This window comes from Thunnus maccoyii, chromosome 21 (assembly GCF_910596095.1).
Source record: "Thunnus maccoyii chromosome 21, fThuMac1.1, whole genome shotgun sequence".
Classification (NCBI taxonomy): Eukaryota; Metazoa; Chordata; class Actinopteri; order Scombriformes; family Scombridae; genus Thunnus; species Thunnus maccoyii.
The window spans coordinates 19,031,932-19,049,679 of record NC_056553.1 but is presented as its reverse complement, the minus strand read 5'-3'; the positions used below and the strand labels follow the sequence as shown (position 1 = coordinate 19,049,679).

Genomic DNA, 17,748 nt, shown 5'->3' with positions numbered 1-17,748 from the left:
CCCTTAGTTACATCCCACCTCTGCAGGTTTGTGTTACATCAAAACAAAACACTAAATACGTAACTAAAAACTACTTGTCAATACGTATATCAGATCATGATCACCTCTCAAAACTACAAATAATTCAAACTGATTGAGTTAATGTGGCGAAATCATCATGAATCTCACTTAAAACTGTAAAACTCATGTGCTATATGCTGTTCTTCATTGTATATACATAGAAAGTCGAGGCACATTTGGTTTATTACACACTATGTATAGATCTGTTGAAAAACTGCAATGATGCACAACACCACATTAGAAGAAGCAACGTATATTTTTATTATATGCTATGTACATATTTTACATTATGGTACAGCAAAAATACACGGTAATGCTACACAGTCAGGATTGCACGGTTTTAGAGTTAGGCCACAGTGGTCGGGTACCGTGGTATGAGACATAACACTGAGTTTACAGTAAGTACAGCATACATCTTTGGCTTCATAGGGATAACATGGAGCATGAACAACACTGAACAAAAATCTCAGTCAAGACGGAGCAATGATAGCTGGGTAACACACAGGAGGAGGTGGATGATTTGTCAATGATTTCTTGGGTTGTACTGGATTTTCACCTCAGACCAGAGACCAAGACAGCAAAAACTATTGTTTTTGTAGGACATAAGAGTATTTTCTTCTGCTATGTTTCAGTTCAGGTTAGTACAGACCTGTTTTTACGACCTGGTTAAGAAGATTGTATCCTAAAATCCCTGAATCCTGTCAGAATGCTTTTCCCCACGTACATGGTGTATGCCTACGCATATGGACATAATCTGCTCACACACAGTGTATAGGGAGAGCACATTTTAATTCATTCTCTAATTGGCATCATTTCTCTCAGTCTATTAATTTGTGGTAAAATTAAACTAGTCTTCATTTTGCTGTGGTTGTTTATAGAGAATCAGAACACCTCTTTCCCTCCTGTCCCTGATAATACCGAATCTTCTTTTCTCCTCCCACCGAGATACAGCGGCGGCAGTTACAGCCTACGGAGCATCGGGGCGAGGGACAGAATACAGAGAGAAACCGAGAAGACAGAGATTGGATGAAAGATAGATGGGGAAAGAGAGCAGTAAAGAGAGAGATAGAGAGAAGGGAAGTGACATGGTGAGACAGAGCGAGAGAGAGAGAAGCCGACAGAGAGATGGATGCAGCGGGGTCGCTGAGGTGAGGAGATGGTGTAATGATTAGATCACAGATACCCTTGAGCCTTCCTCCCGTCCCTCCCACACACGCAAAAAAAAAAAAAATCTGGAAGCACATTCAGAGGAAGGAAGGCCTGCAGTTGTAAATGGCCCCGCTGTCAGAGTTCATCTGGGCGGAGGAGGAGTGCAGGAGTGGATTACCGGAGTCGGCGATTAGAGAACCCTACTCTGCCTCTCCAGTTCTCCCAAGATGGGAAGAGAGGCTTGTGTTGGATCTCATTTGTGCCGCTGCCACACCGCAGCTCTCTCTAAGATTTCCTAAAGATGTTATGAATTTAATGTTTGGCTGTTCAGAGCCAGCAGACATTTTAGGAAGCATGTGGGGAGGAGAAATATCATCCTCAGGGTTCCCACCGGGCATGAAAGTTTCAGGAATATTAAGAAATTCTGAATAAAATTCAGGGATGGAAGTAAAGAAACTTTACAATATGACTTCCTCTTTACATATGACTTCATATTATGAATTCCATGTACTTTGATACTTTGGTCTTGTCTTTAAGGCGTCTTCTTTCCCTTTTATTCTCAATTAACAAGTCTGAGGCTGATGCTTAATTCTGCCTTAAATACTGTTCAACTCCTAATCAGATGATGTCATCTCCAAACTTTAGCAAGCTGAAGGTGACCGCTTGGAAATGAGGACATGTGTTTAGGATGCTTCCATCTAGTGGTCACTTAATGACACTGTTGATAACACAAAATTGGAAAGGGGATTATAATACTTCACAGCTGACAAAATATGTTAATATGATACCTTTTTGACATTTTTTTCCCCCAGTTTTCCATCCAGCATTTAAACAAATGACTGTAAAAAGAAAATCTTTTGTCGTAACATTACATAATGGCACGGAGCGACAGGGCTGGCGGGGGGTTATTAATGATTTCCAAACATAATGTCTCCATTAAGCGCATACAAAAGCATATTTTTACAACTAATTATTAGTTTTACAAAATATATTTCTGACACAACACCCAGTGGCATCAACAATGACAAAGACATGGTAGGAGAGGAGTATAGCTTTGAGAGGAAGCAATGCCCTAAGGGCTGTTTCCAGAGGCAGGATCCACCAGTTAGTTACTAAAGGCTTTCTTGATCTTATCATGTACTTAAAGTTCAACAGGACCTCGGAAAAGTTCTTTCTTCAGTATTTCACCATGTTTCCACTTAAAGTAAGTGGTAAACTAAAGCTGCCTCTGAATAAACCAGCCCAATGTATGTTTCAGTGATAGATATCATTGTATTTTATGTACATTACATGTATTTTTTTTTAAAGAAACATGTTAAATTATTACACAGTTTTCCTTAAAAATGAAAAGCTGCATAATTTTTTAAAATGTCATGAGTAGGTGTGTGTAGGTGTGTGAAAGTCTGTATTTGAGGAGTGAGGGGGAACACAGGAAATGAACGACTTCAAACTGAAGAAATTAAAGGACTAGTTCAAACTAGTGTCTTCACGGAGAGAACTGTATATAACCGCATATATCCGACTGCTGCCTTCAGATCATCATTTTGGATCTATGCGTTCTGCCTTCTTATTCTGTCTGTGGCTTGATATTGGACTGTGTTAATAGTATACGGTTGTGTTGTGTAGCATGTTTTGCTGTAAAGGTATTTATTCCCTCAAATGTGGGAAAATCCTCTTTCACTGTGGATTAGGAAGACAGTATGCATAATGTTTACGGGAGGTGAGGGTGGAACGTAGAAAAGAAGAGGGGCTGAGAGGGAGGACAGTTAGAGGGAAGATATAAGCGGCAGAAAAGGGTTTCTGAAAGCTGATATTAGTTCCTTTTGGATTGAAGCTGTTGCTACTTTGAGCCAATAATATATACTCTTTTAAATGTGATGTTTTTCTTGCCAAATTACAAGTGTTCAACTGTGTTCTTGAAGGACAAAAACCTCTGACATACTGGCTATAACATTGCTGCTAACACCCAGAATAAAACATTTTAATGTGTAATCTGGTGAAAAAAATCTGGATTGATTAACTCTGCAACAATGCAATCAATCAAACGGCATCAAATCTGTCATATCTGTAGATGATGAAACTGAATTAAACTTTAAAGATGTTCTGAAAAAAATAAAATAAAAGTGACGCAGAAAAGTGGGGGGGGGGGATGAACAAAGAACAAAGTTGGGCTGTTTCATATACTTTCCTTTTCTTCTTTTTTTATGTGAAGAGGACAGGTTGCTCCCAGGTAGCTCGGCTTGTTCCCCCGACAAGCCGGTAATGCCTCCAATAAGATAAAACCTCGGCAAATGTGCTCCTGTCGACAGAGCTGCCACCGATAAGAGCAGAGGATCGCTAACGGCCAAGACAACTAAAAACATGAGAGGCCGGGCCGGAGATAAAGAATGTAGGAGGTGGGAGGAAAAAAAGGAACAACAGCGATCAACTGCTGGCACTGCGTAGCGATGCTATCCGACACCATCCCTCTCTCACATCTCCTGTCTTACATCTCCTGCGCGAGCGTGTGTGTGTGTGAGTGTGTGGCGATCATAATCTGAAAGGGAGGACAAGTGGGTGGTGTGTGTATGTGTGTGTATGTGTGAATCTGGGTCATCAAGTCATCAATAACCACCTGCATTAGTGGAACAAACACACGGGCAAGGTCAAAATAGACAATTCAGAGAAAGAAGGGGATGAAAAGAAAAAAAAAAAAAACTCTTTCCAGTGTGGGTCCTTTCCAGCTCAGACAACTCTATTCCCACAGGGGGATGGATAGATGGATGGATGGATGAGCGCATGAATGGAAGAGTGGCATTTGAGTATCTACTTTTGACAGATTGGCGACGGCCGACTTGGCAAGAGGAAACAGGTGGGAGTTGGGGGCTGCGGCTGGCTCGGGCAGAGAGAGGAAGGGAGCGAAGGGTGAATTATGGATGGATGGATTAAGTTAGGGAGGAGGAGGAGGAGGAGGAGGATGGGTTGGGGGGGGGTTGTCTGGCGAGGGCTTGTGCCCCGCTGACAGGCAAGCTGCTAGTTGGTGGAGTCACTTAGCCGCGCAGAGTCAACCAGAAATGATCGGGCATCTTTGCGTATGCAATGTACTGTAGCCCTTTTTTTTCTCTCTCAAAGGCCGCTGGGATGGTTGTAGGCAACAGGGCTCCATCGAGGAGAGTGAAGCCGTCTGCTTGGCTTTGAAAAGGAACACTGGAGCAAGCAGCGGTGCAGGAGCTGACACCGGTTTCACTTGTTTGTTGCTGTTATGTGCTCAGTTTGCTCACTCCGCTGCTGCCGGCCTTCCTTTTATCTTATTCTTCTTCCTGTGTTGGACCGTTCACTCCTCGCCCTCCTCTACGTATGTGGACGGAAACCAGCCGACCTGAGGGGAGGGAGGAGAGGAATGAGTAGCTGTACAGAGGTTGATTGACAGTTTGTGACTCATTTTTGTGATGTACTTTTCCCTCAACCTGCACTAGCTTGTTCTACCTTCGATAGTCTACATTTACCAGAATGCCTTTCAACAGCCCACAGAGATAAATTGTGTATTGTATGTGTAGGAGGAGAAAGCAGTAGCTTCATAATAATTTTATAATTACTCAAAAACATATATATTTCACATGCTACCCCTGCAGAAGTCCTTTTTCTTTTATTCTGAACTCCAACTAAATGTGACATTTATTGCTGATGTTTTAAATCGCTAGCATTCAAATGATAATGATATTATGCAATGTTCATCAACAAGAGCTACTTTTCAAACACAAATAAATTGTCTTTTTTGGCAGATTTATTCCGTTTTAATTACATCTGTCACATATCTTCAAGCATGGTACCTGAGCTGAAAACTAAAAAGCTAGTCTTCCATTGCAAAAACAATTAATAAGACAGATTAAGCCTGATTAAATGTCATTAAATTACATGAATGATTCCCAGAATAAATGACTGACAAAAAGATTTATATTAAAACTTTTAAGGGCAACATACAGCGAGGATCTTTTTCATGAAGAAATGCTATTAATTGAACTGATGTAGTGGTTTATCCCTGGAAAAGCAGTGTTTAGCTTTCACTAGAGTAGCATCAACACACACAACTGGCTTAGTAAAAGAGAAAACCTCCTTCACTCACCGCAGCTGTTCACAAAACACACTGGCAGTATAGACACATTACTGAGGGCTACAGCACACAAACATAAACACACACACACAAACACAGGCTGAATTTCTTACTCAATCTAACACTCTGCCAAGCTGAAATGCAGTGCATCTGATTGGGAGTCAGTACTTCCCTGCATTTAGAGCAAGGATTATCTCAGTGCTGCATGCCTGATTATAGAGCGCTCTCTGTATTGGACGGGAGAATTTATGCATTTAAGACGTACAAGAGCAGCAAGTTAACTCTTCCATATGACGATGTGGGGAAACAGAAATGTTGGAAACCCGACAGACTAAAAGAAAGCAGACCAAATCTGAATAGTCCCCTCCGGGTATCTGTAGACAAGAATATCTGCCAAATCTTTCTTCTTCAAAAAGCCCTAGTGGTACCTCAAACTGGATTTAAGAATTTCACATCCAAAATGAAGAAACGAAACGGGTGTCTGACTGAAGTGAGCTATTGAAAGTTCTGAAACTTTACTGCCTTGATCAGATATCACTGAATTTAAACATGAATGCAAAACACAAACTACATATATCACAGTTTTATCATTGCATCAAATGAAAACTAAATTTAAAGGGGGTACAACAAGAATTCACCCTTCACCCACTTGGGACATTTCAGGCTTTTTAAGACAGTGGATAAACTGGGAGCCAATAGCTGCCCTCAAAAATAATGTTTTTTTTTCCCTCCCAACTTCGATTTGTTGATTGGAGACTGTGTTTTATTGGCATCTGAAAGCAGCCACTTACCCTGCCGTTGACCTCGCCCCTCCACCACCCGTTGGCTCCTGACTTTGTGTAGATCTTCACCACGTCACCCTCCTGTAGTGAGAGCTCCCGGGTGTCTCGTGAACTGAAGTCGTACCGTGCTATCGCCACACCAATCACTTTGGGAGCGAACACTGCAGAAAGAGAAGGAGGGGGGTATACAGTAATTGTAATTATTTAGTTAATTCTGGTTCAAGAAGAAGAAGAATTTGAAAAACTTAGAAAAACATCAGTTTCTGCATCAACACATACACACATGGTTAAACACACACACACACACACACACAGATTAACAGAGATAGTGATGATAGATAGCTTTGCATTCACCCAGAAAGACATGGGATTTCACCCATTTCCTCTTTCTTATGAAACAAAGTAATATTTGACATTTTATTATTGGTATTAAGTATTATTATTATTATTATTAGTGGCGGTGGCAGTAGTTCCCAAATGGATTCCCAATGTTAAAATGGGAAATGTCAATTACTCATTACACTATAGCCACATTTGTGATAGGTTCATATCTACCAGGGTTAGTTACTATACGGCTTCAGAGTTACAAAGTCTCATTTTTATGCTGCAAAGTGCTGTACTGTCAGGAAAATTGTTCATTATTTGAGCCAGTTGCACCTGTTCTTTGTAAGTTCAGACTTAGCCAAGTTAGAACTGAACTGCTAGCTTTTGCTAAATACACCGGCTACCTGCTAGGTGTAGCTGTTACAAAGCTAACTGACAAAAGTAACGTTAGCTTGAGATTGTAATGTTCGCGTAAAAAGTGAGGAATAAAAGACGTAATATGGGAGATAGTTGTCATTTCTTTACAGCAGCAATACACATTGATCAACCTCAATGTAAATGTGTTAGCCAAAAGGCCAATTATTAACTATTGTCCCTTAGTTAATAACCTTACACGCAAACTAAGTGATGGATTCACGACCCAATTCAGATCTCATGGCTGAGGGAAAAAAACTAAATGGTTACGTGAGAAATTATGTACACATGGATGATTTTGCTATCTGTTTTCTTCATTTAACAGGTAATCTGACCAACAACGTACAGAGCTAAACCAGCTAATTAATCTATCAGCAGTTTGTTCATACTCCATGCTACAAGTGCATGGGATTTATTTGACATCGCTCTGTTGGCGCTGTTATTATATTACTTGTAGTCTGTAGCTTTATTTAAGATAGTTCAGTTTGAGTGTTCTGACAGCGATGCGTCTGTGTGAGAGAGACTAGAAGTCCTGTCGAGAAGACAGCAGCATGAGAGCCAGATATGGAGCAGGTTAGCTAGTTACCGCTGCTCCATCCCACCCTGCCGACTTTCTTTTTTCTCCAGACACTGACTGGTGGGTCGAACCGGGCTAAGCTGACAGGTGGAAATGGAATGTCAGACCTCTACAACCTGGCCGTGGGGATAGAATATCTAATATAGAGGTGCTCTGTGTATTTGGACACCTTCACCTTTGCTTTGACGGACAGACACACAAGCTCACACACACACGTATCAAATCCAGCACCATATGCCTTAGAAAATCCCTTAAATACCACTCTTTTCTCAAAACTGTTTCTGCCTTGCAAACTGCCACTGACATGCAAAAATACACACAATACATTCATGCATTACTAAAACACATAGTCCCTGTTCTCCACACTGGATGACATGTATGTGCACGCAACTATGGAAGAGGTGCAGATGTAAAGATCGAGTTCAAGACCTTTATTTGTCCCCAAGGGGCAATCGGTTCTGCCACTGTAGCAATTAAAAACAGCAACACAGGGCCAGACACACGAGATAAAAACCACACATAATAAAAAAAAAACATATAAATGCAGGTGTAAAAGGCAGAGATGCAGGCGATGATATGAATGCACTGAGCTACAGCCAGCATGCTAAGCAGCTGTTAACATGAAAGCAAAGAAAGAGAGAGAGTGTAAGAGAGACAGACAGACAGATAGACAGAGAAGCGATACCTGTACCTGACCAGAAGGGAGCAGAGGAAGGAGGTACAAAGCTGTAGCCGGCAGGAGTTACTAAAGAGAGGCCGCAGAGCAATGGGGCTATGGCAGGGCAGGCCAGGCAGGGAGCGGAGAGATGCGAGAGGGGAGAGGGCAGGGATGGGGGGGGATGGTAGAAGGAGAGAGAAGCAAAGAAGAAAAAAACATGTTTTTAAAAATCCCGACTCTGAACCTTTTTTTCAGAGGTATAAAGAACACAGTTGCAGTTTGATACAAAAATAAATGACGACAGGCACAGGTGGAGCTCTAGCAAGTGATATTTCATCCACACAGCCTCTGGTAGATCCGGCAGTGCTTCCACTGATGTTCTACTGTTTAGGTCATTTGTACCGTTGAAGTGTTTATACTGACTGGCCTAATGGGGGCACTGTATTTAGAAATGTGCATTTTTAACTCAAACAAGATGCGAATATTGAAAGCATCTTACTTTTCAATGTCAGCCTAGTTACAAAAGGAGCTAATATATAGTTCACAAAATAAACTCACAGGTGTGATGTGTCAGTAAATTCACTCAACATTTGTCTCATTTTCATAAAACTTTAAATTAAAGGTCAAACTTTCCCACTTTGACGATCCAAAACAAATACCACGTGGAGTGATGACACGTTTTGTTTCCAATTTGTCAAAAGTATGTCTGCATCACTGATGTGAGACAACATTTTCACTTGTTCATTTAATTGGGAGGAACATGCAGTGTGCTCACAATTACAGCATAGGGAATAGATTTCTATTTGCATATTTATAAAGACAATCATCTGGCTGTAATACAGCCACAACTGCAGATGCGCATCTCCTGCACAAAGTTCCTCTGACAGACACGCTTAACTTGACAAGCTTATCAGTGATGTTGCTATATTTCATATTTCATTATTATTGTACTTTCCTTAGTTTATCCTTATTGCCTTTAGATGTAGTCGTTTTGTTGCTCACAATGTCCACAGTGCAGATTTCTCTACTTCAGAAAGACTGACTGTGCCTTTCTCTTGCTTACAACTTGAGAAATAACTCACTGGAGACCCACTGCATTTGTATTTCTATCTGTCTTCTGCACTTTCTACTGGCAGGGAAGAAGCTAAAGGCATTGATCTGATTCCAGCGATGTCTAAGAGTTGGCAGTGTTAGTGCCTTGCTCTGGGGAATGGAACCTCTAACCCTTAAAGTACTTGTTTTACTAATTTTTATGGATAGATCTGAGAAGCTATACTTGGTTATTTTGGAATGTCAACATAAAAAGTATGTCTGAAGCACAGTAGGGAGAAAATGCTAATGCTAAAAAGAGTCTTTACAGTAGAAATTAAATAAAAGCTAAATGGATGCTAACAAATGATTCTGTCTAGAAAAATGTAACTGGGTTGAACAAAACTATTTATATTCTGAGTCAGATTATAATCATTTTATGTCAGATTATATGACATAGGCATTATTTATACTATCTGGACAGCTCTCATGCAAAATTACATTACTATACAGACATAGGAAATCAGTGTGGTAAACTCTGGCTACACAGCCACACAGGTCTGCTTCTGCATCATTACACAGGAGCCTACATCTCTGCCATGGGGAATGGAAAATCTAATCCCCACAATGGCAGATAAAAGCTCAAACTTTATGAAAAATATGCCGCTCCCAACAATACTGTTGGCAAGTTAACTGGCCAGGGTTATTGATATGCTGTAAGGAGAGCAGAGCTCCAGTGGTTTTTAAAATGAATACTAATCAGCGCACTGAGAGACAGCTCAGCAGCCCCTAATGGTGTCTAGGTACGAGCAATATGAAGAGGGATCGCCCTCCACTTCAAACAGCCACCAAAACACCAGCAGCATTTCATGCTTCATTTTTGCAAAATCTGATTTGTGGACCACACTGGAATACACAATGTGAGCTGGTCGACTAATAGAGGAGACTACGGCCGAGAATACACACATACACATCCATTGTATCACTGCACTCAAGAGAGTGAAGATGAGTTAAAATCCAATCAGCAACCCAGAGTCCCACATACGCTGTCAGCTGAGACACATATTAATTTATATTTTGGGTTAACATGAGTATTTGTTCTATCGTGGTTCAACGTGTCGGTTAAAGACTATCAATCAATCAGTTTTGCCTTCTGCAAAGCTGTCCAACAAAACATAAAACAAAGCAAAAATTAATTAGCAGTCTCTCAGCAGTGCTTTTGAGGAGGATGGATATCAAAACAAAAATCATAAAAAGTGAAAGAGGGAAATGAAGTCTGCACATCAGGAGGAGGCTGCCCACAAGACAGAAGACCATACCGGAACAAAACAAATTTGGATTGGAGCTGTCTCAACTTGTGTTTTGAAGAGGGGTTTGAACAACCAAACAGCTCTGTACAATCTGTTCACATTTCTCCCGCTTGGAATGAGATCATCAGCAAGCCGGGGATTTTTTCTTTTGCCTTTTGCATGCAGAGGCACATAGGGTTCAAATGAAATCTCATCTTACCACTGATTGCGATAAGTAATAAATTTTCCATTAACCAACTGATAGGCAATGTTGCTTTGCCGGGCTCACACACTGGGTTTAATACCTTTTCTTCTGGCATTGCTTGAAACATTCATCTTGGAAATGGCAGCGTGTGGGGTGAACATGGATGTTTTACAGGGCGAACAGCACTTTCTACTTTGGTTTTGGAGGTGGCAGACAGTCAACCGAGTCTTTAAAGCTCCCTTGATGGTTTTTCAACCTTATTCCCAACCTGACATTATCAGCCAAGCCTTTCACAGCAATAAAACAAAGGATAAAAGGATTTATATTGAATGCCTTTTCCCAAAATAAACTTTTTTACCTTTGTGCTCTTTAGAAACACCTTTAACCCCTCACTCCTACCTTTAAATGATGTAAATTGAATTGAATTGCAGCAATGTTGTCAATCCCATTCAGAAAATCTATACTTTTGTCACAGAAATGTCTATATTCACTCTTGAATTGGCAGTTTGACAGTGCTCTGCTGTTTTATCTGTTGTTTCCCTTCAAACCCAAAAATCACCTCATTAAAATCTCAGTTCAAAGTTACACGCACCACACCTGTTAAATTCCAAGTCAGAAAGGAAAAGCATCTCACTGGATGTCATGTTCTGCTTCATTAGCTCTGATAAATAACATCTCTAACACCTGAATGCTGAGAGGGATCAGAATAGAACGGGTAATGACTGACAAAGTCGCAGAGTTAAGAAGGAACAGCAGCTGCATGCATAAATAATCATCAATGTGCTGCATTCAAGTACAGTTCTGGTGTTGGATTCGGAGACAACAGCTGCTTTATGTTGAGGTGTTGCCAGGTTTGTTCGTGACAAAACAAACAGCTCACTGTAATGCGGGTAAAAAAAAAAAAAAAAAAAAAAAAAAATTCACACAGCTCAAATCTTCACCCCGGCAACTGCCAGACAACACACCACAACATCCACAGGAACAAAGTTCTGCATCAAACTCTTGTAGTGGTGTTGCTAACAAATTTTGGGTTGCCTGAGGTGTAAACTACTATTTGTGATGAGGTGACTTAACGGCTGAAACACTGCAAAATTCTGCTGGTGAGCTTCTTTTTTGATATCAATCAATCAGTAAAGTAACATCACTAACACATCACTAATATTGCCTTATTATATAAACCAGTAATTATCACTTAGTTAAGGGTGTGACTTATCTTCCATTGATGATATGATATTGTAATAACTGTTAAATGAATGTAATAAATTACAGTAACATACATCATTAGCATGCATGTACATGTTACAAACTTCAAGTTATGTTTCATTTGGTTTATTTCCAGTGTTTGAAGCATCATGAAGATTGACTATAAAAAGTATAAACAGAATTACACCATAAATTAAAGAAATATTACTTTTTGATGTAATACTGACAACCTCATTAAAAAATTAAAGTAATCAGATATCTTAAAAAGAAACTACATATGTTACAAAGTTGCTCTTTAAGAAATACTAATAATACTGCATAAACGGTTGTAGTATATTATGCCCATATATGTCGATCATGGAGTAAAAGTAGGTTTATATCATTTTTATTTGACTTTTTGTGAAGAACATTAAATAAAAAGTTAAATTTTAGATTTAAAGGTAACTAGTAATGGGTAACATCACTTGAATTTTCTGTAAAATCCTCTCTGTAGATAACACTGTAACTCACATTATAAGTGGTCTTGACTTTGGTTAACTCGTTCGACCAGATTATTTCACTCCCCTGATACCCTGATAAATTGATCTGATCTTCAGTAATCTGCCAGAGTGTGTTATCAAATCTAATAACATGCTTAGTGGATTCTGCAACTGCCGTTTGACAGTTCAGTCAAAAACAATTAACGCCAGAGCAGACTGAAGCGTTTTTAACAACAAATAGCTACGCAGCTCTTTTAAGGCTGTGAAAATGCTCCCAAGTGAATTAAAGCAGCGTGAGAGAGAGTTGGAAAGGATGACAGATAAGAAAACATAGCAGGCGGCTGGAGAGTGGTGGGCGGAAATCAGCAGAGCCAGTAACAGCAGTGTTTTGCAGGTCAGAGCAGGAACTATTAAGAGTGAATGGAGTATGAATGATCGGCAGAGTGTCAGATCACACACACTGCTTTACTGACTTAAATGTGTTCATAAAAACCCACTGACGCTGACTAGCTGACAGCTTGTGTGACTAACATCTACAATTTAGAACTGCTCTCTGTGCGTCCACGAGGGCTGGCAAACTTGTTGAATGTATTTCCTTACTCATAAAACATTTGTTAAGCAGATTTTTTGTTAAATAATTTGAAACCTATGTTGTTTACGTCCATATTTGCTTGCTATTTCTTTCTCTCTGCCTTTTGCAAGAGCATTGCTACATTTCTTGGCTCATTACTGCCACCAACTGTGCATTTGTGTCCAACAGGTAAAAACAAAGTGGGGGTCTGTTCATCAAAACATTTTAAGGAATATATTATTTTACCAGCTTTCATTTTACTTAAAACACATTCAGAAAACATGTCTTTAATCATTTTTGGAATCGTTTTTACACTGTTCATTTGTTGCATTAGTAGTTGTGACTAGTATCTCAAGTAAAGTGAAAAGGTGAGATAGATCAAATGTTTAGTGTGTGTTTCTTTTTCTAAATGACTCATCATGTCTACTCACTGTTGCCACCCAACCGGTTGATGCGGTGCATAGCAGCGTTCTCCGGTTCCCGGTAAGGAAACTGCAATGTTGTGTCCAGACTCCTAAAACCTTCTCTCAGGGAGTGGTGTTTGTAATATTCAATCAGCTCCTGGACACACACACGCAAACACACACACACATACATCAAATTAAGCAAACTAATATAAGATATACAGGTATTTGCATTAGTGTTTACTGCATGTCATAAATCAGTCTGTAAAACCAACTAAGTGACACATTCATAACTGTTTTTTTTTCAGCTCTTATGACAGTTTTTATAATGTATTCAAGAACATCTGCATCATTTGCATATCTGTCAAATCATTGAAAGTCTGTTTGAAAACTGAATCTTATTATTACCTATTGCTTTTAAGGTATGAAATGGCTGAAAAATCATATGGCTAGAAAAGCTAGAAAAGTATAAGGTTAAGTTACGGCAATATCACCACATTGGACAGAACTTTTAGAAAATGGGTTCAAAATTAAAGGTTATCAAAATAATGTTCTGACACACAACAATATTCCAATAGAATACTCAAAAATATGCTATTAGCAAATCTGAGATACAGAAAATACAGTCCTGGCATAAATAAAACTGGTGAAACTTTCCAATATGCACTGGACTTATCTATAATGCTGGAGCCCTTAGGCCACTATAAACACGTCTCTAATCATGGCTATATTTGTGCACACTGCTAAAATAAAATTCAGGTTTTGACACTTCATTAACACACTTCATGATTTATTTATGAATTGCAGTGGTGGAATTAAAAAAAAAAAAAAAAAACAGGCTGAAAAGACTCACTAATATGCTCCTGAACTTCTTGTTCTCTGCGATGTAGAAGCAGCCCTCCTTCGTCAGGATCTTTATGTGCTTCACGTCGTTGTTGTACCTGTGGGCCATTGAATAAGTTATGAGTGTAATTTCCCTCTCTGATCACCGCCATCGATCGGTGGCCGGCCCCTGGCCCCTGTGGAGAGCACTGCCGTCACTGTAATGCATAGAGTCCCAAAGGTTTGTGACACGTGAATGATGGGTGGTCAGAAAGTGGAGAAAGTGTGCGCATGCATGTAACCGCTCCCATCCCCCACACACACACACATTGCTGTGTTTGCATTAACAGGGTGGCTGATGGGGGTCTGAGGCTGGAGGAGTACAAGCTGTGGACAAGGCATGCAGAAATCTTAATGTCTGTCATTCATAGTCTTGATTTATTAGTGATTGTTGAACTCTGTGATGCACCATTCTGCTTGTTCCTGTTCCTGTCTTTAAGTCACTTTACGTTGAATTTTTAAGTGATTATAGGATCTTAAAATTATTTTGATGTTTTAGTAGAGAACAGTGGAAACCCTGAAGAAAAGCAGTGCAGTCTTGTTCTACTCTATACTCTAATATTATCTAACTTCTATTTTGACAATTGGAGTTCCCACAATTACACCTAAAACATGCTAAAACATGACAAATTGGGGTTTAAAAATCCAGTATGGACATAAATTAATGGATTTAATGTCAATAAAGTATAAAAAAAAAGGAAATTGGTGAGTCAATATTATGCTTTTAGCCGTTCATTCTTAGTGTCCATATTGTTGACACTCAGACTCTTGACCCCAGGCAATACAAGGGGACCCTTCATGACCAAATTATATTGAATATAATTTGGATCTAGATTAGTAGGAACAGCATAGACCTGTGACAAAAAAAAGCTAAATTTAAGATTTAAAAACTTTAAAGTGGCTATTTAGAAGCTAAAGAGACAGATATTTCTCTCAGGAGTTGGTAGAGACCAAAACAGAGCTAAGAGGAGTGTGAATATTAGACTTAATTCATCAAACAATCTGCAGTGTAACACACGGTAGTTTAGAACATTTATAAGTAAGAATTCTGTTATGACATGGTAAAAATATTGAGACTTCCACTGACTGATTTCAAGATTTTGGAACGTAGAAAATGTAAGACTTTTTTTGTTTTTAAACTCACAGTTGCTCTATGTGTGGCCAGAACTATCCATGAAGCTGCCTCTACTTTAGAAGAACACAATAAGCTAAAATGCCAGAGCTTAATTCGTACAGAACTGAAGTCTCTTGGCTATTTAGACACAATCATCAAAAGTCCTCTGCCAGCTCAGCTGTAAGAAAAAGGAAATGAAGAAGAGGGCATTTCCAGTCGTGAGTAATACTTTAAATGTCGTTCCCACAGCTATGTAGGCCTCTTTTTATATCCTGCTTCTCTCTTTCATGGTGAGGTTTTAATAACCTTGAACAGTCTTACAGTGGTTTTCTGCTCTGTTCAGAGCACCGCGCCTGTGTGCACACAAGCAATTAAGACTTCAGCGCAGAAGGAACTTGAAGGCACTATGAGCAGTCCTTCCTGAGAGAGGGAAGGATGCTAAAAAAAAGAAAGTTAAATGAAGTTTAAGGGAATTTTTCTGTTGCTCACAGAGAAGCGCTCTGGCTCCTTGTGGAGAGAGACTCACTGCCTGCTTTTACACTGATGCCATTTATCTTGAGCATCAAGTTACAAACATTGATAGGGTCACTAGTACCCAAATCTTCTAGAAAGTGCTTTGTCTTCATTACCAAGATGTAAATGGCTGTACGCTTCTAATTACAAACTGCTAAGACTGTTTTTGTGGGTTTTGAGGTCAAACCATAATGAATTACTACCACATGCTCCTTAACTGAGATCCTGCTCTATGATTAGCATCTAGTTTGGTCAGTTTCACACACACATCACTGTGGTTCTCCACAGTCTCAGCTTCAGAGGGAAAGCACATCATCTTTGCAAAGAACTATCAATCAGTCCATCAAATTGTGTAGTATAGCCGGGAGTGTTATCTGGTCAATACTGTGGTTTGGCTTAAGCATCTGATGAACAGTGTAGCTGCAGACAGACAGAAAAACTGTCATGTAAAAGGAAAACAATAAAATATGATTATTGTTGATAGCTAGACCCAAGACAATTTAAAATGCTTATTGTTGTTGTCACCACTTTTTTTGATTATGGTAAATAATTATATAAGTCACTTTTATGAATGATAATATTCCATTTAAGTCAATTTAATCCACATACAATGTCTTTGTGATAGTGTCGCTATCTGTATTTGAAGTAGGACCTCTATTGATTGACCTGATAGAAATGGCTGACTTACTTTATGCTGATGGCGTACTCTGTGAACTCTCTGCTGCGGTGCCGGACCAGGTAGGTGCTGTTGACCCTGTTGATGAGTTCTGCCTCTGCCTGGAGCCTCTCTATGGGCCCTGCGAACCTGCAACACAACAGCCAAAAAGCAGCGGTTAAAGAGATTATTATGGAATGTAAGTGAAGTTGGTGGCTGTCTTGGTGTTGATTATATTTATTATTATATTTAGCGTCTGTGTGATGGCTGGTTACAGTCATTAGATTACACTTATAGGTTAGAGCTACATTGCTTAATTGTGAAATTCAAATGAATGTATATTTTGTCATTATCAAAGTGAAATCTGTACATTTAAACCTGTGTTTGTTGTGTTTTGCTATATCAAATAAAACTTTGTGATTCTTTTCAGCATCAGTAAAGATTTTGACCTTCCTATTCAAAATATATTCAGACTGAGAGGGCTGTATTGTGAACATACCAAGGTTGAGAGGAGTAATCGACGGGCTTCGGGACCTGAAGCAAAGTGCAAAAAGCGAACATGTGAATTTGATATTTTCATGAAGTCAGCACCCAACATCAATATGATTTACGTCACTACAGTAAACAGTTCCACGGTACACAGTCCCCAAGCTGATGTTTTGCTCTTCTGTAGAACAGGTGCTTTTAGACTTTATAACCCCAGTAAAACAACCTAATGCTTATCTTATCTTTACAACAGTGCAGACACAGTGATAGTAGTTTATTATCTACTAGATGCCCCATATTCCTGAAGCAGCTGTACAGAGTCTGAATTTCATTTTTTCAAATGGAACACGACAATCCATTGGTGGGAAGAGAAGATTTATAAAAGGCAAAACAAAAACAGGTAACTGATACACCGTTCAGCCAGCAAAGAAGATAAACACCATTTCTCCTCCCTTCCAGCTTTCCAGTTAAGTTTGCACTATATGATGTATTGCTTGTTCCTTATAAGATATAGTTTTGTTCTGTGCTTCTTATTGATAAAGTGAATTAGACTGTAAACCACCTTTATCTCGTCTGACAAGCCAACTTCCTTGTGCTCGGAACATAAACACCCATTGGCTGTTTTTCTTCTCATGCCAGGTAAAACTGCTTACCTCCCCACAGAAATCCCTAACTATCCTCACGTCACTGCACTGCTGGTGAATACTAGCCAAAATATGAGCTGCTACAACAGCCCCTGATGTAGCGAATGTGTAGAAGGAAAGGCTGCTTACACATGGGCAAGGCTTCACAGCGTCACTTGGAAAGAAGCCAACCTCTTTCGTCGACAGGATTTTGCCCTGAAACCACAGAGAGATAATTGCG

General features: G+C 39.6%; 1 protein-coding gene across 1 annotated transcript in view; it reads right to left on the bottom strand.

The window, feature by feature from the left end:
• Positions 1-297: 297 nt before the first annotated feature.
• Positions 298-17,748, bottom strand: part of LOC121888366 (guanine nucleotide exchange factor VAV3) — a 94,385-nt gene continuing 76,934 nt past the window's right edge. The window contains exons 21-27 of the mRNA XM_042399830.1: positions 17,658-17,723; positions 16,898-16,932; positions 16,432-16,548; positions 14,088-14,175; positions 13,262-13,391; positions 6,091-6,242; positions 298-4,567 (exon numbers count right to left, since the gene is read on the bottom strand). Coding sequence (XP_042255764.1) covers positions 4,523-4,567; positions 6,091-6,242; positions 13,262-13,391; positions 14,088-14,175; positions 16,432-16,548; positions 16,898-16,932; positions 17,658-17,723 — 633 coding nt within the window. The 3' untranslated portion in view covers positions 298-4,522. The remainder of the gene's footprint in view (positions 4,568-6,090; positions 6,243-13,261; positions 13,392-14,087; positions 14,176-16,431; positions 16,549-16,897; positions 16,933-17,657; positions 17,724-17,748) is intronic.